The 21,332-nt window shown below is 36.6% G+C and overlaps 2 protein-coding genes across 2 annotated transcripts; one reads left to right on the forward strand and one right to left on the reverse strand.

Annotated features, from left to right (window-relative positions):
* The first annotated feature begins 690 nt into the window (after positions 1-690).
* On the forward strand, positions 691-12,638 carry LOC127787506 (uncharacterized). Its single transcript, XM_052315569.1, has 6 exons — positions 691-1,105; positions 5,952-6,151; positions 9,847-9,987; positions 10,078-10,158; positions 12,052-12,176; positions 12,294-12,638. Exons 1-6 carry the CDS (start codon positions 883-885, stop codon positions 12,340-12,342), a joined length of 819 nt encoding a protein of 272 aa, XP_052171529.1. The 5' UTR covers positions 691-882; the 3' UTR covers positions 12,343-12,638.
* Positions 12,639-13,270: 632 nt separating this feature from the next.
* On the reverse strand, positions 13,271-21,113 carry LOC127809827 (5'-methylthioadenosine nucleosidase-like). The gene is made up of 8 exons (XM_052348961.1): positions 20,877-21,113; positions 20,722-20,785; positions 19,867-19,958; positions 19,346-19,452; positions 18,766-18,840; positions 15,683-15,757; positions 13,910-14,002; positions 13,271-13,610 (listed from the first exon to the last, which is right to left on the reverse strand). The coding sequence occupies exons 1-8, from the start codon at positions 20,986-20,988 to the stop codon at positions 13,413-13,415; spliced, it is 816 nt and encodes a 271-aa protein (XP_052204921.1). The 5' UTR covers positions 20,989-21,113; the 3' UTR covers positions 13,271-13,412.
* Positions 21,114-21,332: the final 219 nt, after the last annotated feature.

The raw sequence follows: 21,332 nt of genomic DNA on the forward strand, positions 1-21,332 counted from the left end.
TGTTTTCCCCTGGCAATGGGTGATTGCCTGTATGGAAGGAATAAAGAAAATGGAAGATTAAGATAAAATATTTCTTTTGGTTAAGTGGATGCTTTAAACAATATTTCAAAATCAAAGTACTTTTTAATAATTTATTAAAATTATTATATGATAGATTGAAGCACTAGGAGTAGGAAGTCACCCACCAAAAAGTGGATCAAGACTTATATATGATAGGAATTAAATTACTACTAATAATCGAATTAATAATTTGTTTTAGATTATTAGATGATATTTTCAAATTTAAATTTTAATATTTAAATTATTAAATGTAATAATAATATGATTGATCAAATCAAGTGAGTTAATTACAAAAAAATACTTCAAACCATTATTTTACTTAAAATTTATATTTTATAACTGGTGAAAGGTAAATATAAGAAAAAAATTATATAAAATGCATAAAAAAATCTTATCCTTCATAGCATTTAATTATTTATTTATTTTTAACTAGCCCAGGGTTCTAAATAATTAAGTATTCACAAAATTTTCTATTATTTTCCTAGAGAAAATCTAAAAAACAAGGTTCAATTAGATGCATTTTATTTGAATTCTTTTTTTTTTTTTTTTGGGGGGGGGGGGGGGGGGGGGGGGGTAGGATCTGATAATTGGGATCACGCTTATCAAAAAGCATAATTAGATTGAGATCAGGAAGCAAAATGATAGACTCGGAGTCAAAAACAATTTCTCAGCTCCCAAACAACACGCTTCCATCCACCTTCCGAACTGCTCTATTCCTTCTTATATTTTCATCCCAACGAATCCATCCGCCCCCTCCTTTTCCCGTAATTTTCCCTCATTTTCTCCCACTTTCTCGCCGCCGTATAACCTACCTACTCTTCAATGAGGCAACCAAAGAGGCCGATCCAGGCGGTGTCGGCATGGGTCCGGAAACAGCCGCCGAAGGTGAAGGCTTTCCTTGCCGTGGTGACTGGGATGGCCGCCCTGGTGTTGCTGCGGGTCATCGTCCACGATCACGACAACCTCTTCGTTGCGGCCGAAGCTGTTCATTCCATTGGAATCTGCGTCCTAATCTATAAGCTCATGAAGGAAAAAACATGCGCCGGTAATATAAAAACCACAAATTCTTACGAGTCTTTAATCGTTTGCTACTGTGATAGGATTTTTTTTTTTTGTTTCTTTCGGTGTGTTTAGATGCCGCGTAATCATGGGAAACACTTGTGACAATTGGGTGATCTTGGGCCTAATATAATGTCCCAAAACATTTTTCTTTCCCGTCCGATTTCTCGGTAACCGGATGGAGTGTGAATAGATTGGTGCTTGGATTACTTCGAACATTTCACGTACTAGGTTTGCCATTGTTTAGGGTTTTTCTATTTCTATTAATTTATTGTTGCCCTCCCACACATCTTATTTTTAATGTCTTCATTGTTGGATGTTGCTTACGAGTATTGATTTTGTGGGCAAACAAATCCCCATTCAAATGCGAGTGGCTTATTTCTTAACGAGTCTGAACTTTGATGCTCCATACGTGCCCTAATATCATGATTGTCCATCTTGTGATATATGCAAGCTTCTTATTCTGTTCAATTGGGGATTTTGTGTGTCAGGCATCTTAATGATCTCAGTAACATGCTAAGTCAGGTTTTTGTTTAGGCTGGTGTTATTTCAAGAATTCAAGTGTTGCGCACAGGTTCGTGCCCACACAACAACAGCACAGCATATGAAAAAGATGGTTAAACCAAGTTAGCAACACGCTACTGCCTGCCACAATTCATCCCTTTGGATGATATATGTGAATATAACTAGTTAATTATCCACATTTGGATCCACATTTTATAATTCGTTGCCTCAAATAGGTTCATGTTTACAGGTGGATGCACAGTTGGTATAATATTTTTTTTAAATTTGAGGGATTATAGTAAAAGATAGCAGTAATAGCGAGGGATATTGCAATGAGTAGAGAATAGTGGTTATAATAAGGTTATTATTGTGACCTTCTGATGTGAACATCATATTGGAGAAGAACACAACAACATGGCTTTCTTCCTGAACTTGAATTTGGAACTGCAGAAGACATGGGTCCTGGTTGGTTAATAAAACTATTTAACATAATTAATAGTGATTAGGCAAGTACGGAAAGAACATAGAAAAACTGTCATAGTGCTATGTGTAAAACAATATAAATAATTTGATAATTAGTATATACAAATTATAGGGACATTAAGATTGTGTGTCATACTATAAAGTTATAGGGGACTTAATGGGTTGATGAATTAAATAGATATGTGCAAGATGAGGCAGTATAAAGTATATAAATGGTAGATGATATTGTTTTAATAGATGAAATGAAGATTAGTGGTAGATTAGAATTTTCAAGGATAGGTTTAGAATTAAGAGGTTTTAAGCTATGTAGGACTAGATATTGAATCTGTGAAATATTAACTAAAACTATAGTGGGATTGAAGGGATAATTGATGTTGAATTTGAAGGTCAATATCTAAGGATTAACAATGTTGACGTGGACTTAAATCATACTAAATGATGGGGAGATTATTGTTTCCTCAATCTGTTTGATTGTTGTTGAGCTAAGCTATTTTACATGTGTGAGGGCATGAGTGCCATGTGGCCAATTTTTTGTTGAGTACCTTCATTTTACCCTGTGCATGCATGTGCACGCAAGGTAAGGTGAGTGAACAGATGTGTGCAACTTGCAGACCTAAGTTTATGCATTTAAAGTGCTTGTACTCTGCAGATTTTTAATTCAAATATTTGATATTTGCATTTACTTAGGCTATATAAAGGATTGAGGAGCCCTCATTTGTTTGCTTTCCAATTTTTTGTTATCTTCTTTTGCCAATCACATGCTTTTACAAATGCATTAAGAGTTTACTCTTAAGTTTAAAACTGAGAATTAGGAATGAATTTGTCCAAGTTAAAATGAATCCAGATTCTTCAAATGGTGGGGCTATTGTTTCCATATGGAACTTTGAAGACTAGGATTTTCTTGCTTTCCACCTTTTTGCTCTCTTCCTTTGCAAGGAATGCACTTGAGATCTTGCAAATATATTGAGAGTTTACTCAAAATTTTGTTTGAGAATTAGGAGTCAATTTGTCTGAGTTAAAGTGAAAAAGTGCGTATAGCATTTTATGCAATCATAAAGTCCCTTTAAAGTTGAAGGAGAAGTTTTATCGGACAGCTAAGATCACATTTTCTCTATGGCATAGAATGTTAGGAAATTAATCAATAACATGTGCAAGATATGAGCATAAATGAGATGATTATGCTACGATAGATGTACCACTATATAGGAAATGACAAAATGAGAAACTAGATTACATGTAGTAAGGTTATCATGGTGCCTACTGCACATTGCAAATAATATACAAGAGATGTGGTTTAGATGGTTCATGTGAGAAGAACTGATAGATGCACTTGTGAGGTGAGATAATGAAATGGAGGAAGTTTCTAGCAAAAAAGGAAAGAGGAAAATATTAAAGAAAACTTGATGAGAAGCCCTTAAACCGGACATAAGACATATTAGCTTTACAGATAATATGGCCATAAATAATGATGGCTGAAGTTCTAGAATTTGTGTAGGTGACTCCACTTAGTTGGATTGAGGTTTGTAATTGTTGTTGAGCCTGTCATAAGATTCTTAGTGATGTAAAAGGTAAAATTCCTAGCAACTATTTAGAGTTGTTACTTTGCTATGCTATGGCATAGGATTCAGTGATCCAAGGTGGAGCATATCTCTTATATTTTTGTACTGTATGTTGGTGAGGTCGCTCCCACCATTAAGGATGGTTGTGCTTTCTTGGGGCTTAATCTTGCTGATGCAAAAACTGTGCTATTGGACTCACTTGATGAGATTGGTCCCAAATTAGACAACAGTTGGAGGAGTCAAATGCAAAAGCTATTAGCCTGGGGTCTTGGTTTTGTAAACAGAAAGCACTGCAGTATTGCACAGTTTGAGGCAATGATAGCCAGGGTACTTTGGCTATGGATGCACTCTTGGTGGGATGATGTTTTGAGCCAAATATGGTAGAGGCAAGCAGGAACATATGCCAACCTTAATCATAAATAACATTTTAGTTCCTACTTAACTACTTGGTTGTCACATATGCTCCATGACTTGGTCGAGCATCAACAATTTGCTTGATGCTGAGCTGTCCTCGGGGTCCCTCCTTCAGATTTATACTGAGGGATTCACTGTTTTATTGCTATAATGTCAATGGGTACTTGTCTTGCTTCCATCCAATTCTTGGGTAACTACTCTCTGAACTTGAGTTAAAGGCATGATTCATGGGCCGTCATGGTTGTTATACTTGGCTCCACTGAACTACCAACAGAGCTTTCATCGTGATCTGTTAAACACTTTCCATGGAAGCCAATTGCTTTGCAAACAATCTTATTTGCTTAAAATTGAGATCCTCATGGGACCTTGGGTCAATGACTGTTTCTTTAGCTGTAGGATTTGACACTTGATTATGCCCACAGATCCTAGCATTCTAGAGGCTGCGGGGGTCCCTACACCATTTTTTTAGGGTGTCATATACTTGTTTGTGGTGGATTGAATGTTTGATGTCCTTCCTGGGGCTGCAAGGTTATTCTTGGATATTGCTAGTGCTCTGAAGGGAGTGTCCTGACATCTTCTCAGCTATAAAGAGAGTGAATGTTGCTATTCCATGACCAAATGTCTACTCAGCTGTGAAGAGTGTTGAGACATAATGATGCCTCAGGAAAATGGTGTGACAAGAAATTTGACATCTGGAGAATGTAGCAGTTATAGGTTCTTCTTGTGGTAACAACACCAGGACCAGAAGTAACTTGTCCAATTATCAAACCTTTAGATGGTAAACGAGAAATCTTTCCTTGCTCAGACTAAGTGATAAGTGTTACAATCTTACTTGATCAGTGTTGATCCACACATGGCCTGTATGCTGCAGCGTGGCTAATTTAATCCAACTGCCTACAATGATTGGCTTTCAAATTATATTTTACCAACTTGCTACATTATTTTCAGGTTTTAGACCATGAAAATTTTCTGTTGTCTTAAGTGTCCAGTGTGTCTGATTCTGAAAAATTATATAAAAAAAATAGGTTTGTCTGCCCATCACATGCTGTTAAATGGTATGTATATGAGTTGATAGCTCACATGCACATTTGAGGATGTCTATGCTTTTTAGGTCCTTTTGGCACCATCACTTTTTGCAGAAAAGTTTGCTTAAAAAAAGCAGTAGAAAAAGCTAGCTTACACAAAGGTATGATGGATTATTTCAAAACCCTTTAAGTTAGTTTTTTGGGTCCTCTTATAACATGTTACAGGAGATTTTATTAATGCCCTTAAAAAAAGATGAATATTACTTATTGTCAAAATAAGTTATATGAAAATGAAATTGTAAAATATATCTTGTCACTCTCAGTATAGTGGAAAAAGTAAAAAAAAAAAAAGCATCATTTTTTTTTTTCCATTTGAACTTTTGAAGTTGTGTTGGTTTGAACTTTGAATAGTCTTGTTTCTTTTAAGCCAAAAAAAAATCTAACTTCCAAAATCTTTCCAAGCAAAAATGCACCTGCAGGAGAATGTTGAGGAACTATTTCAATTTTCACCTTTCCCTGGAAACATGATAGCAATTCTGGGTCTTGATTCTAGAGCATAACATATTGACCAATCATGTCCTCCAACCATAGGTCAGACTTTTCTTTCTTAAAAAACTCACTGCAGCACTTGTGGCCTGACATGATCTTCATGAAGCTGGAAATATGTAGCAAGAAGTTATCTTCTGCTTGACAGGAACTTTTCTTGTGGATTGGGTTCTCATTGTTGTCTGGTTGAGGTCATGTTTGTGAATAGCGTTCCTTGGATGTTTTTGATGCATCCTTTTTACTTATCACAAGGTTCATTTATCTCCGATCAGATATAAATTTCACTGTTGATTGCTTGCAGGTCTATCACTTAAAACGCAGGAACTGACAGCTATATTTTTAGCTGTTAGGCTGTATTGCAGCTTTGTCATGGAGTATGATATACACACTTTGCTTGATTTATCCACTTTGGCTACAACCCTTTGGGTTATTTATATGATTCGTTTTAATCTGAAGTCTAGCTACATGGAGGATAAAGACAACTTTGCAATTTATTATGTGGTGAGTCTTCTCTTCATGCAAATTTTTGCTGCATTTTTTTCTTCTTCCTCTCTGTTTTTCCCTTTCCCTTTCCATTTTTTGGAACCAACAGTCAATTTTTTGGTTGGACAGCTACAAGACTAGTTCTGGTGTATGGTAGGGGATGTTGTGCAAAAAAGGACCAATATATCCAAAATTTAAGCATGACTGGGATGGGGATACTACAGTGAATGCTTGGCCATACAAAAAGAAAAAAATTAAAAATGAAGTTAACTCTAATAAGATTGGAGTGATGCCTATGTATGGGACCTGATTAATATGGTTTGATCGTGTAAGAAAAAAATCAATAGATGCCCTTGTAAGGAGAGTAGATGGAATGGAAGAAGTTTTTAGTAAAAGAGGTAGAAGAAGACAGAAAATGACGTGGGACCATATTCTTTGATTTATTAATGTTATCTTTTTGTTCCTTTTCTGTTTGGCAACAGAGATTATGGAGGATGTTTTTCATATAACCAAAGACAAGATGGTTAAAGTGGAGAAGTGTGTCCAACATTTATGTGTTCCTAAATCTCTTTAAAAGCTAGAAAGAAAATGTCAAGCCCTCAGATTATGGACTGGACAGTTGAGGGAATTCCTATTGAATTCCAAGAAAGAAATGAATGTAGGAAAACAGATAGAATGAGGGAGGGAGAAAGAGAGAACGAGAGTGAATGAAGAGAGATGAAAGAGAGAGAGAAAAATGAGCGAAAGACTTTTGTATTATTCTCCAATGATACTTCCTCATACTGCTGTAGGTCTCTTATAGAGCCTCTAGCAACCATAACAACTTTCTAACAATATAACAACTAACTAACATAACAGCCAAAACATTAAGCTAATTGTCTAACCACTTAACCCCATCTAGTTAGCAACTAACGGCACATACAAGTAGTTATTAACAACCATTTACTGATGCACCCCTAGGGTTGTGACAGAAAAGTTTTATTGAATGACCATGAGTGCAAAATGTAAGCATGAGTGGGATGATGATGTTATGGTAGACGTGCAACCATACAAGAAAAGACAAAATAAGAAATGAGGTTGTACCTAATAAGGTAGGAGTGATACTTACTGAAGAATGAAGATAAATGTAGGAGACACCACTATGAAGATGGTTTGAACATATGAGGAGAAGAAAAATAGACACAGTTATTGCACTTGTAAGGTGGGTGGATGAAATGGAAGAAGCCTGTAGCAAAAGAGGGAAAGGAAGACCAAAAAAACTTAGTGGGAAACCCTTAAGCTGGAAATAGGCTATAAGAGCTTTACATAGGATATATCATGGATAGAGATGAGTGGGGATCTGCAATTCATGTAACAAACCCCTCTTAGTGGAATTAAGGCTCATGATTGCCATTCTTGTTTAGCTTTTGGTCAGTATTTATATTACTAGCTTTCAATAAGTAGTTATGTGGCTAGCATGTGACTTCTTTTATATATATGTTACAGATGGATGGTTGAGATGAAAAGGCCTTCTTTTTGATTAACAATTGAGATTTTTGACTATTGTAACCCTAGCATAATTAGTCTTTTAAGTTACTGTATAGGTAGCCTTATTATTCTAATTCAGTGTTTGAGGTATTCTATGCTATTTTTAGCCTTAATTTTGCAATTTTTTTGTTGTCTTCATCTTGCAATACATCAAACTACTTGGTTGAAAACTCTTAGATAGTTAATGGGTCATAATGGCCTTACAGAAGATATGGTCAATAAATAGAGATGATTGATGAGCTAGAATTCAAGTGGCCAACCTCACTCAGTGGAATTAAGGATTGGTATATTATTGATGTAGTTTGAATATTTTGGGGCAAGGTTTTGACTTTCTTTTATTTGCACTGTTCTGTCATAACTTATTTATTAAGGTGTGCATTATCATGTAAGGACATTGAGTTTTCTTAGAATAAAAATTGACCTAGAGGACTAAAAAAAATATAGTCCAAGAAATGTTTATATCTTGGTGAACCACAAGACGAACGTTGTCTTGTCTTTTTATATTTAGATATTTGTAGGAGTAGCATTTTTGGCAGTCAAACTTGTATTGTTTGGTTCGCCATAAGTGAATTTTTTTAACCCACTTAGTTATTTACTGACCAGCTAAAATAACAACTACTTTATGGATCCATAAGGTGTAGAACCCCCCCCCCCCCCCCCCTCAAAAAAAAAAAAAAAAAAAAAAAAGCAAAACAAAATTTATAGTAGCTAATAATTGATATTGTTGGTTTGACTATCTAATGAATTATATTTTAACTCTTAATTTTTTTAATCACAGCTATGATAGAAATATTCAAAAGTACCTATTCGTTTCCTTCAACTTTTATACATTATAGCTGTCTCATGTAAGACAAAGATCTTTAAATATTTAGGACAGGCTTATGTTTTGTAATTTTTACACAATAAAGCTGATTTAGAGCTACAAAAGCGAATTCATTTGAATTAATCAATGTGTTTCATTCTTTGATGGATATTGAAAATGATTGGAGTGGCAGAATTTTTGTACACTTGCATTGTGATGAAGAGAATACTCGCGATTGTCATTTCTTATTGATTAATGTGTGAATCATAGAGCACTCATGTCCCTATTGTCACAACTCCTGCTATAAGCTTAAAAATAGCATAAAAGTGGCTACTTGCAGAATAGTGACTTTTAAAACTTAACACAATTAGTTTTAAATTTCAGGGCTCCCTATAAATTTATGGCTGTGCTTACTACACTGTGTTCTTATTTTATTGACTTCTGATACTAATCTGTCTGTTCCATATTTCGTTATCATCATACTTGTCTAAGCTTATCTTAATACATGAAACTAAAAATAAATTCATGATGGAAATAATTAATTTGTCTTTGTTTTCAGTATCAATAGACTACTAAATAATTATTATTTTTTAGTTGTTAAAGATAGCTGATTAAGTTTGTTTTTTATATAATTCACATGAATTTACTGTTAAAAGGTCTACATTACCTTTTATCTACGGAAAGAAGATTTATTGGTGATAATTTGCAAAAGAGATATTTTCAAAAAAAGAAAATTAAAATAGTTGGATGATGGTGGCTATGGGAGGGAATTATAGATTTTCTGTTGGTGGAAAGATCTTCAGGGTGAACTTGATATTATATTAAGGCTTTAGACTAATTGATTTGTTGTTAAGGAAACTTTAATGCTTTTAAATTACTCTTGACAATATGATTCCAACATGAGTAAGAAACATGAAAATAATGAACAATTTTGTTGCAATTAAACCTTATAAGCTATCAGAAGAGTAATGTGTAATTGCTGTATAACCTGTCTTTTACAAATTTGGATGTAAAACATAAGTGCATAAAGTGGGTCATTATCAATCACTCTTATGAGGGAGCCTTGGTAGCAACAGTGTTCCTCCTTGTGACTGGGGTCATTGGTTTGAGTTGTGGTAACAGCCTTTGTATGGCAAGGGTAAGGCTGCGTAGAAAAAGGGCTCTCCCTCGACTCTTGCGAAGCAGAGGGACTAATGCATTTAGGATATTCTGATATAGAATGTCTGTAGGCTCACATAGCAGAAAAAGGAAATAGAAGTAGACAGTACTTTTCTATTTCTTATATGATTGGCCAAACATTTGTTTTGTTGGCCACATTGCTTAACATTTTTTGGTCTTTTATCAGTAGCCACTCCTTTTGTTTACACCTTTGCCATGCTTGTAGGTTGTACCTTGTGCAGTTTTGGCTTTGCTAATTCATCCATCAACATCACATCATATAATCAACCGGATCTTTTGGGCCTTCTGTGTATATCTCGAAGCTGTTTCTGTGTTACCCCAGCTTCGTGTCATGCAAAACACAAAGGTAAAATCTCGTGAAACGTTAAAATATTTTTTTAGATCTTTGAATTGGACCAAATATTAGTGCTTGGTTCCATGACTCCTCTTCTTGCAGATTGTTGAACCATTCACAGCTCATTATGTATTTGCATTGGGTGTTGCAAGGTTCTTGAGCTGCGCTCACTGGGTCCTACAGGTTTGACTCACGAATTTTTAATATTTACATATGTTTGGAGCCAATAATCCATTTGTAGCATTTCAGACATTCGTTTATACAAACATCAACTATATGGAGAGTGCTTGAAATAGTATTCCACATAGTTCTGAAAGGCACGAGGCGCAAAGAGTCCTGGAGCCTGAGGCGTGAGGCGCGCCTTTGCGAAGCGAGGCGCACCTTTTAGAAAAAAAACTCAAAATCTTGTAAAATCATAAAAAACTATCAAATTATCAATAATAACACATGCATATCATTAATGTTTTATTATCTTCAAATTCTAAACTAACAACATCAAAGTTAATTCATTCATCATGCAATTTTTAAACTAGAAATATCATCAAAGTTCAAACTTAAAGTCTCAAACTGAAACAAGTACCAATCATCGTGCAAAGTTCTAAACAAACATATAAACACTAAAAGTCCACAATCAATAAAGAAGTTTTAATCATCATCATCATACCCTTCACCAAATTGAAAATTATCATCTTACGGTGCCATATTTTGCTCATCGCTGATTCCTTGTTCTTTTTCTTCTTTTGCATGTACTCTCCAATCTCTTGTTTTATTGATGGAGGACATTTTGGAATAGCTTTAGTATTCTCCACAATCAATAAACACTACAAGTCCACAATCAAGAAAATGCTTTCATTTTGAAAAATGCTATTTTTCTAGGTCTGGAAGATTAGCGCATTTTTTCTAAGTCGGGAAGATTAGGGCATTATAAGGAGACATATAAGAAAATGTTTTCATTTTGAAAAACTATCTCCTGGTATTTTGATAGTTAATATTCATTGTTGTTAAAATGATTTTTAATGAATTTTTCAAGAAATAGTAGGTATGTATTTTGGGGGTGGTAAAATTGCTAAATTCTGAGTTTGTACTAAAATCAAAATTCTATTTTCTTATTGTTATGGATTTTGATTTTTTAGATATTTTTATTGAATCCAAATGGGGGTACTTTCTTATTTACATTTATGTATTAAAGTAAATGGAAGGTAAAATATAAATAAAAGTAAATAAGTAGTGATGTATACATGCTGAAACTGAGAAGAGGGGATGCTGGAGAGGAGAGGAAGAAAGGATGCAGGCAGGATGTAGGCGCGGGTTTCATGAGGCACGCCTAGGCGTGCCTCTCGCCTCAGCGCCTCGCCTTGCAAGGCAAGCGCCTTGCAAGGCAAGCGCCTTGCAGAAACCGCCTCGCCACAGCCCAGGCGAGATGCCAAACTGGCACCTTGCGCCTAGGTGCGCGCCTAGGCGCGCCTTTAATAACTATGGTATTCCATTCACTAACATTTTGAACTGAACAACACCACCGAATGACTGTAGTCTGGATTTTAAACTAGCATGAGTTTTGGTGAAAGCATATGGATTCCTGGGAGGTGAATGATTTAGGGATACTCCCATGCTGCTTGTCAGGGACCCAGACGCTCCACCTTCTATTCCTACACCACCTTCTATTCTTACACCTTGGATCAACTCAATCCAATGGCCAACAAAAGATGATCTTTCATATGTGTCTCTTTTGGCTCTCCATCTACCTAGAGAACCCTAGAATAACCTAGAGACACCTAGAATAGTCTTAGTCCTTTCCAGAGTAGCGTAGAGAACTCTTGGGTCTTTGAAAATATCTGTGCCATGCCATCGCCCTGGAGATGTCTGTACCCATTTATGAATTTAAAGGCATGATTTTTGTGCTGTGGCTGTTGCTGTTGCTATACAAAATTATGCTGTTTAACTGTGTTTTAATGGTTGCCAAATCTGTTCACAGACTCAATTCTCCTTTCAGTGTTACGATTTCTGGGATCTCATTCTTCCCAAAGTTAAGACGTAATGGTGCCGAAAAAATGTTTATTCCTATGTCTCTTTTAACAGGTTTTGGACAGTCGTGGTCATCTGCTGACGGCTTTGGGTTATGGGTTGTGGCCTTCAATGGTTCTCATCTCAGAAATTGTTCAAACTTTCATACTTGCGGACTTCTGTTACTACTATGTGAAAAGGTGTCTTGAAGTTCTCATGACATTTATTCGTTTTATGTGGAAGTAGTCGTCTCCATTTTTTTTTTTTTTACTTTTATATTTTTGTCTTTCTTGACGACATGGCTTTCCCTTTGACAGTGTTTTTGGAGGACAGTTGGTGCTGCGGCTTCCATCTGGAGTAGTGTAACCGGGGGTTCTGTTTGTTAGTACGGTGGGATTGAAAGTTAAAAAGCTAAATGGTGTACTGCACGCTCTTTTATTTTTGGTCTGCAAATGGTTCTTGTTGCTCGCTGGTCCATCCATGACTTGAAATGGAGCGAACTGTTTGTAGATTTGGGGATGCAGGCAACTTCAGTCGGTTTCTAGAAAAAAGAAAAAGATTTGGTTGCATCTGTGACCAGTATAATTTAATTTTTTTTTTTTTGTTGGGATTGATTTTGTCGCCTTTATATAATGAATGCATGAAGTTATTTCTCCTTTTCATGATGGAATTTGTAGCTCTTAAAAAACAACCAATAGCCTGCATTAATTCACCACTTGTCATCTAAATCATTTGCATATGGCACCATCACTCATTTGAAAACTCTGCACGGTGGTTGCCTACAAATCATGATCTCACCCCCTACAGGCTACGGCAGCGTTTGAGTGCTTGAAAATCTGCTTCACTTGGAATGTGGGCTTTTCTGCTTCGCTATGTAATTAATTGGTCTGTCGCCTAGTTATATCAGGCACCATTATCACTATTTTTGCCAAGCCACAGCTTCACAAGAAATCCAGGCCACTAGGTAGTGGGTCCTAGTAACTAGAAGATGGGAAAATGTTGTTAACAAGCCATGGACTGTTGGGCTATAACGGCCTGGGAAGCCGCGCAGGCCAGGCCGCAAGCTTTTTTTCTTCTTTGAATAAAATAAAATAACTAATTTTTGTAAAGTGCTGTATTTTTCCCTAACTATGAATTTAAGAAAAAGGCTTGCCAGGCCAAGCGGGCCCTCACAGTGCGGCCGTTGGGCCCATGAATCGTGCCAGCCAGGCCGCGCGTCGTGTGCCTAAGCTAGACACAACTAGGCCATTTTACGAATTATAGGGGGATGAACTTTTATGCAAGCAACCAAAAAGGAAACAAGGGTAAGGGCAGCTCTCTGTATTAGATATAAATTCGATTTACGTCGAATAAAATGATGTTAAAGCGCTTAAAACATTTTACATCTTCTCTCCGGTCTCCACACAAACAAAACAACTGCAAGCGGTAAAGATACATCAAAGTTGGGAGAGGCGTTTCCCGCTGATGAAATCAACTATTTGAGTGACTGCTTCATCAAGTGCAGCAGTCACAGCTGCAAGATTCTGCAGAAATTCCTCTGCCGCCGGTTTCTCACCGTCCACAATGTCAGTTACGGCTTTAACGAATATTGCCGGGACCTTCAGAAGATCTGCCACGTAAGCAATTGCTGCTCCCTAAAAACACAAACCCATAAGTTACACAAGAAATGGCTTACTAAAGCCTACTTAGGACATGAAAAAGAACAAGAAGGCTGCTCCAACACTAAGCAGTAGTATTAAGAAACTACATTACACGAGGCTCCTAGTCACAAAGAGCTATTATATTGTTGGGTGCAAAAAAAATTGAAGGGCCATTAGACATTGAGCACGGTAAGGAAACAATGCAACACTCTGTTTAACTAAACTTCCCGTAAGAGATAAAAATAAAAACGAGAGAGAGAGAGAGGGGGGGGGGGGGGGGGGGGGGGGCATACTTCCATGTCTTTAACTACTGCATCGTTTGAAATAATGGATGCCTCATCCTGCGGAGACATGTCTAAAGAGTCGCCAGTAGATAGTTTACCCACCTGAAAAAAGTGCCAAGGATAAATAATTCCTAGAGATCAGTTGGACATGAAAAAGCACCTAAGTAGATCAAGTTTCATACTGTCCAGAATCTAGAACACAAGTTGAAAGAACACGCCCGTTAAAACTCCATTCTCACAATCATAGAGAACCACATAAGCCTCATCCGGCCACTTGGAAGAGGAAACAAAAAAAGAACAAGAAATACAACTTACAATATCATTGTTGAGAGATCAATAGCAACATGACAAGAGGTCTATATGGGATATAGTCTCAATAATTGACATATAAATTTACACCAGCATAACTATGGAGTAAGCAAAATCCATTCAGGCAAAAGATAAAAGGTTGATGAAAATGGTTCAGTTAAAAAATTAAAATAATTCGTTAACATCTCAAAAGAATCCCAATATAAGAGTACAAATATTTTTGTATTTTAGGATATGTATGTATATTGCCATGGATAAAATGGTTGGAGAGCTAGAACTCATGTAGCCAACCCCACCTAGCGGGGTTAAGGTTTGTGATTGTTGTACTAGGGTATGTATATATATATATATATGTATCAGTTCCAACCAATTCACTCAAAAAAGGGGGTTCTGAAAAGGAACATCCGGAACCTTAGTACAAAAAAGGGGGAAATAGAAGGAAAAAAAACAATAAAAAACAAAAGGGTGTAGAGAGTAAATAACAATAAATAATTTATGCTTCACAAAGTTGCAAATAAAGGGGAAAGGGAGAAAAGAAATGATCACATAATGGTTGAATAGTGGAGCATAGAGAGTAACTCAACTAAAAAGAACTTGTAACAATAACTCTTAGCACTCAATTTATGGCACTGAATTAAAAAACTATAGACGAGCAGAACTTATCAACACAATAGCAAGAGAGCAACAGGTGATAATATGACTACTACTATTTACAGAAGGTTTGTACTTATTTTGGTGCTATGTGAAGATTTTTGGAGAAAGAATAAATGAAAATTTATGAGAATTTTCCACTAAAGAACACGATCTAGCCCGTGAGATGCGATATTTCACAAATAAACTAGTATTGTTGGTTCAATTCTATGTTCTAGCAATTGTATTTTATTAGTCTTTTTCCCAATACCAACTTAATCTGTCTGAATTCAATCCAAAACAAACATTAACTCCATTTAAGATAGGTTTTTTCATATTAACCCAATTATAACCTGTTTAAAAAATTGGGCCAGTTTGAAATGGTTACAATCAGGCATGTTTGCAGGAATCATGCACTTTGGGTTAAAATTGCCGCCCATAATTAAGACCAAACTTAATACTTGAATTTCATATTTCTTGTTACTTTGTCCTCATGTTTGGGTGATTATCAGCATAATTGCCACTACTGTACCAAGATAAGGAGTAGCATGTTGAATTTCAACTTCCTTTAGTTTATGGATTGCAATAAAAAAGTTTATATGCCTATGTACAAGGATTATAGTTCTTCACAACTTCATCAAGGAAAAATATATCTCTAATTAACATGATATCCCAACTTTCTAGTTAAATGGATTCAGATTCCACAGCTAACAGAACCACAAATAAATTGACAGATTCTGTGATGCCAAGATTGGTGAAATATAGCCAAAAACGTCAACATGTTATTCCGAAAGACATACAAGCAGTAAAAGATTGATTGCCTTTCTTGTGCACAGTAATTACCTTTGGATTAAGCGTCTTCAAGAGATTGGGTGTGGAGAAAGCCTGCCGAGAACCAACTCCATACAAATCAAAAACCTGTAGAAGTGATGAGACAGAAGATGACTCCGCACATTATGCTGATAACCAATTGGTGCAAAAAGATTCAAAATTTAGAAATAATTGAACATCGTGCTACTTAATCAGATTCAAAGGAAGAACTTGAGGTTACAGGAATTCAGGAATTGTTAGTTTAGGATAGGTTTTGGGTAGAAAACATCTATTTCACTTAATCTCAAGGAAATATATTAGCAGATTAAGGTGCCTGCAGCTTGCATGTGTGTTACAGGAATTGTTTGTGGCTTGCTAAGATGCATGCACAATTAATACAACCAAATAGGCTTTCATGTGAATAAAAAGTTCTTGTTGAGCTCAATTTCTATTTGGTATGCATATAAGGGCAAACCATATTCTTTATGACAAATAAGCAAGGATATTGGAACAGAAGACCGTGGAAGCAAACCTGGGTACTGGAACTGATAGGAAACAAGAGGAATTTGTTACCAACCTACACAGGTAAATTGTGGCTCTAGAAAGATGATCAAAGTGAAGGCAATGAAATATTGGTCTAGATTGCAGGGAAGTAATGGCTGTTGTTGAAGAATTAAGAGGCCCCTTGAGATGGAGCTGGAAGAGGACTAAGGCAGCCACTGGGAGGAAAAGGGGGGAAAGATCGAGCATGCTTTTCCTTTTATTATATTTCTGATTACCTTTCTTACTGAAAGCAGTTTAAGCCCTTTTTATAGCTGAGAACATCATGTGGGTGACACATGGCCTGAGGATATGCGTCCTCCCAGGAGCAATCTTGCTCCCATGCCTCTAACATAATATAAAAGATTCTGGGATGTTTAGATTGGCCTAACCTTTTTGTTAAAGTGTAGCCCAGAGGGGACCAGGGGTCACACCTGTGTCACAGGAGTTGGTTATAATATCCATCTCCCTCAGGAATTAGCTGTGTAAATCTCACATGCCTCGTGGTAGTCAGAGAAGACCAGGGACTTCAGCAGTCAGTCTACAAGTTCTAGAGGGTCCTGTTTTAAGGACCTGTAACCTCTAAGGTCCTCAAACCCAAGGATTTCATTAAATTATTAGAGAAATTTGCTGTAGGGAAATGCATAGGATATCCACCTGAAGAAGGTGCTGAGGTACTGCTTAAGGGTTTGTGTAACTGGTGTAAAGTTTTCTATAGAAAGCAATGATATCTTAAAATATCTCTTTATTCTCAGAAATAGCAAAAAGAGTCCGTCTCCACCCCACCTCCTTGGTGTAAAGCTTCTTTAGAAACTAAAGTTACCTCAACATATCTCTTCTTCCTCAACTACCTCCTCTCAATCTGACATCAATTTACTAATTTATTCCTCTATTTGCATTAGCAACAATAGAAAAGCGTTTAATGTATGTATGTTTTACCCCCTCCTTAAAGAACAACCACCTAGACTTCTAATTCCAACTAACCTCCTCTGCTAATAAAAGACCTTCCAACGTCACCCTCAAATTCTCTCTTCTTACAACCTTTCCTTTCTGAGAGAGCTTGCCATGTTCCTTTCTCATCGAAGTCCTTAGTGACCTCTAGAAAATTATCATTTCTTAATCTCATGTTTCCCGCAACTTCTTTAGTCCACTTATTGATATCCACTCACAAGCTTCAAATTCCTAGCATGAAAGATACGTAAGGAAACATTCAGCTCATAACCATTAACCTCTTACAAGGCTTAAGAAACTTTTTTTTTCTTGAGCCACATGTTTACAAACCTAAGAGGCAACTGCCACAAGTAAAGCCTCTACTCTCTAAAGATGGTAAACCATGACCCAAACTCACCCCAAGGTGACAAGACCACCAACTAGGAAGATATTCCCCCAGCCGCTGGCCATAAAAAAAACCACACACAATGAAATAAAACCATGTCCCACCTTAGCCTAGATAAAAGAGCCCCCATGAAGAGGTAAATCCATCAACTCCTCCATGGCAATGAATTATATAACTCTCATGAATCATGGCCCTGGTAATCCCTTCAACACTTTCATGTGGAAACCCAACCATATCAAAATCCCCATCTATACATCTGGAAACCCCCACTCCCCCCAAAGAAAAAGAAACACCCAGTCATAAACTCTGGCAAAAAGTCCACGCCCCACCTACATGTCCTTGAACCTACAAAAGACAAATAGTTACCACAAAGTTTACCAAGAAACCAAGTACAACAACACCCCCCCCCCCCCCCACCCGGTGCCGCCAACAAGGTCCAGGTGCATTAACAATGGCAGGTAAAGGCCACCCAATGAAACCATCTCCTGGCCTGAAGACTCCTAAATACATTTAACACATTTTTTTACGATGCTTTAACTGCAACCTTTCGTCGACATCATTCAACTCCTTTGCATTACAACATACTAAGAAATAATTATCATGAAGATTTCTTAAACAACTATAACTTTCCATCCACCACTAAACATAGAGGCAACCCCTCTTATGGTTTTTTCACACAAAGAATGAGATTTGAAAATGAGCTCCTTAAGCCCTGAAGAGCAGTCCTATTATGAAATACATAAAACTAGAGAGAGCATTCAAAAGATTAATTTTTAAGACTGCAAAGGTTGTCTTGCAACTACATGCATCAATACTAAATCTTGCGAAAATCCAAAGTATTTTTCTGTCAAACACAGTATTCTAATAAATCAGAGTAAAACCCACCATGTGATTCTGGAAAAAGCTTCAAAACCCTGGAGCACTGGAGATTGTACTCTTGTAATTCAAAATCAATAAACTTTTATTTTTTCTACAGTTCTTGTATCAATTTTCAGACTACAAATTTGGTGTGTACACTAGGATACAGAAAATTAACAGAAGTACAGAAAAGATACTGGTTGCAACAGCCTTGGTTGAAGTAGAACTACACCCAGATAATCCTCCAATTTTTGGTTTCGAAGGAATCCTCATAAACACCCATTTTAGCATGGAACAACAGAATTGCACAATATCTCACTGAGGCAATTCAATGATCAAGAATTTCGACAAATGAAACCAAGACCAAAAGAAGAACACTCACAGGGATAGGTATCCTTCTGTCATGGAAGGCAACATCTGATGCAAGAAAAACATCACCTATACCAGCTCCTTTGGCCTGAAAACATCTAAACATCAATATGCAATTATATGCCAAAGAAGTAAATATACAGAATCTGTGTGTTTGCAATGTCAATTTGACGGACAAGAAGGCAATGTTGAAAGCAAGGTGTTATCATGCACTCTCGTCTATCTGTAGACAAAAAAATTCATAAAGAAGCAAAATAAAAAAAATACAAGTCCCTTCACCAATAATACCAGTATTTTCACAGAATAATGATATAAATTTTCAGGTCCATAAAGAGAGAGGGGGTGGATGTTGATGGTAACCTTCAGAAACTAACATCAAACTCAAAAGTATTTCTCAGCATCAGAGAGAGAAACTATCAGAAGTCAAACAAAATAAAAAAACATTATAATGTACAAATTCAAACCATTTATCACCAAAATGAAAGAAACACTACCACAGTCAACCAACTGATTTCATGTCTGAAACAAAATGCAAGAGAACCAAGATGATTAATAAAAAAAAAAAACTAACGACAATGAGATCTGGATTATACCTTGAAGCCACCAGAAGTGCCAGCATTTATGATAAGGTCTGGTTGCAGTGCTTGTATTGAAGCATAGGTCACAAGAGATGCAGAAACTGTACCTACACTGTCAACTCCTGAAAATGCACATAGACTTAGAAACATGCAATCCAGGATGAACTATTCACGTGAAACATACATCAACAATAAATAAACTCCAATAGCTATCAAACAAATCTCTCAATTCTTGGTTAAAAGTCTGAAAGCTTAATTCCATTACCCTGTATAACTAAATGTGAATGAGAACTAGCATGAAGTATGAAACCAAACAAACCATTCTAGCTTTGCTACCATCTTTAGTTCTTTAACACTGATAGAAGACAGATCATATCCAGAAACCACATTCAAAATGAGATTCCTTTACTACTTGGAAAATTCTTGATACTTCTAGAGGTCTTGCCAAGGATAAACCATTTCAAGAATAAGCAAAGAATTAAACTGACAGACTAAGGGATAAAGAACACGCTGAGAGCTATTATGGTAATACCCACCTAAAACTGTATCTTTTCCAGGCCAGATTATATTAATTTTCAGATCTTTGTAAGTGCCATAATACCGAACCCAAGGAACTCCTTTTGGGAACCTGCATAAATGTGTGTTAAGAAACCAAAATCCCAACCAAAAGTAAGAGATAGATATGTTAATGAAAACCAGCGTTGTCAGAAGATGCACTTCAAAATGAAAAAGAAAAAGAACAAAGCACCAACCAGTGACCATTGAGTTTACCTGAATATGAAATAAAAACCATTCAAAAGATCTGGAGAACTTGTAAAAGCAGTTCAGAAATAACTTTAAATTATGACCACTATGTCATATATGTCTATATTTAATTTTTGCGTTCATATCATACAGAGCAGTATGGGCAATTAAGATCATGAAAAAATATCCAAAATAATCATGAACCAGAACTTACTGGAGAAAGTTCCAATCTTAAGCAACTGTGGGGACTCTTATCACTAAAGCAAAGTTCTGAATTTGAATCTATTATTTGATGGTAATCGAGACACAGTTAGAAAACAAAACGAGACAAAACAAAAAAGAGACTAGTTTCTGAATTCTTTGTTTGCCAATAACTTTCTTGCGTCCAACGATGTCTTCCAAGTACAAACTCCTGATTTTTCATAGCTGATAGCAATAAGTTTGTATCTGGCTTACCCAACAACCCTTCTTTCAGTTTCTCTGGTCCAAACCGGACCATTATAGACTAAAGATAACTAACGAAACTAAAATGAAAAGGCCATGACAGGATCGAGCAATTTAATCTTAAAGCCTAGCACTGAAAAGCAGAAAGGAAGAAAATAGGCGAAGCGGCGGGAGAGTGGACGAATAGAAAAGGACAAACTCACACGGAATCGACATCGTCTCTGAGCTGGAACTTATTCACAAGGGGAAGCGCTTCAGTCTGCATAGCTGAGATTCAGAACACCACAAAAAATCCATCAATTAGTATTCACAAAAGCTTCTGCGCAGAGAGAGAGAGAGAGAGAGAGAGAGAGGTTACCGATGACGATGAGAATGGTGGAAATCGGTGAGTCATGGGCTTGAGGAGGGATCGACATCGACTCCCCCGCTTCAACAATCGGCGATTCCGATTCCACTTCGGGAGGAGCCATAGCCGCCCCTTTCTGACGACCGTCTACGCCTGAATAAGGAATCGCCTCCGGTCCGCCGTGCCACAACGCAATCACGTTGTCGCCTCCCCTTTACTATCAACGGCCATTATCATTGTCTCATAGAGGGACCCACGCTTTCTCCCAACGACATCCATGGTTCCATGTGTATTATATTTCTTGCCGACTTCTTTATTAAAAACAAAACATCAGTCAACTAAGATTCATTTAACAATATATATATATATATATATATTATTTCGTAATAGACTAATAGTACCATGCCAAGTAGAAGAAGAAACTGTATAACCAACTGGTGATGGAGACCAGCCAACTCCTGTGAGAGA

The sequence above is a fragment of the Diospyros lotus genome, chromosome 1 (genome assembly GCF_014633365.1).
Source record: "Diospyros lotus cultivar Yz01 chromosome 1, ASM1463336v1, whole genome shotgun sequence".
Taxonomy (NCBI): Eukaryota; Viridiplantae; Streptophyta; class Magnoliopsida; order Ericales; family Ebenaceae; genus Diospyros; species Diospyros lotus.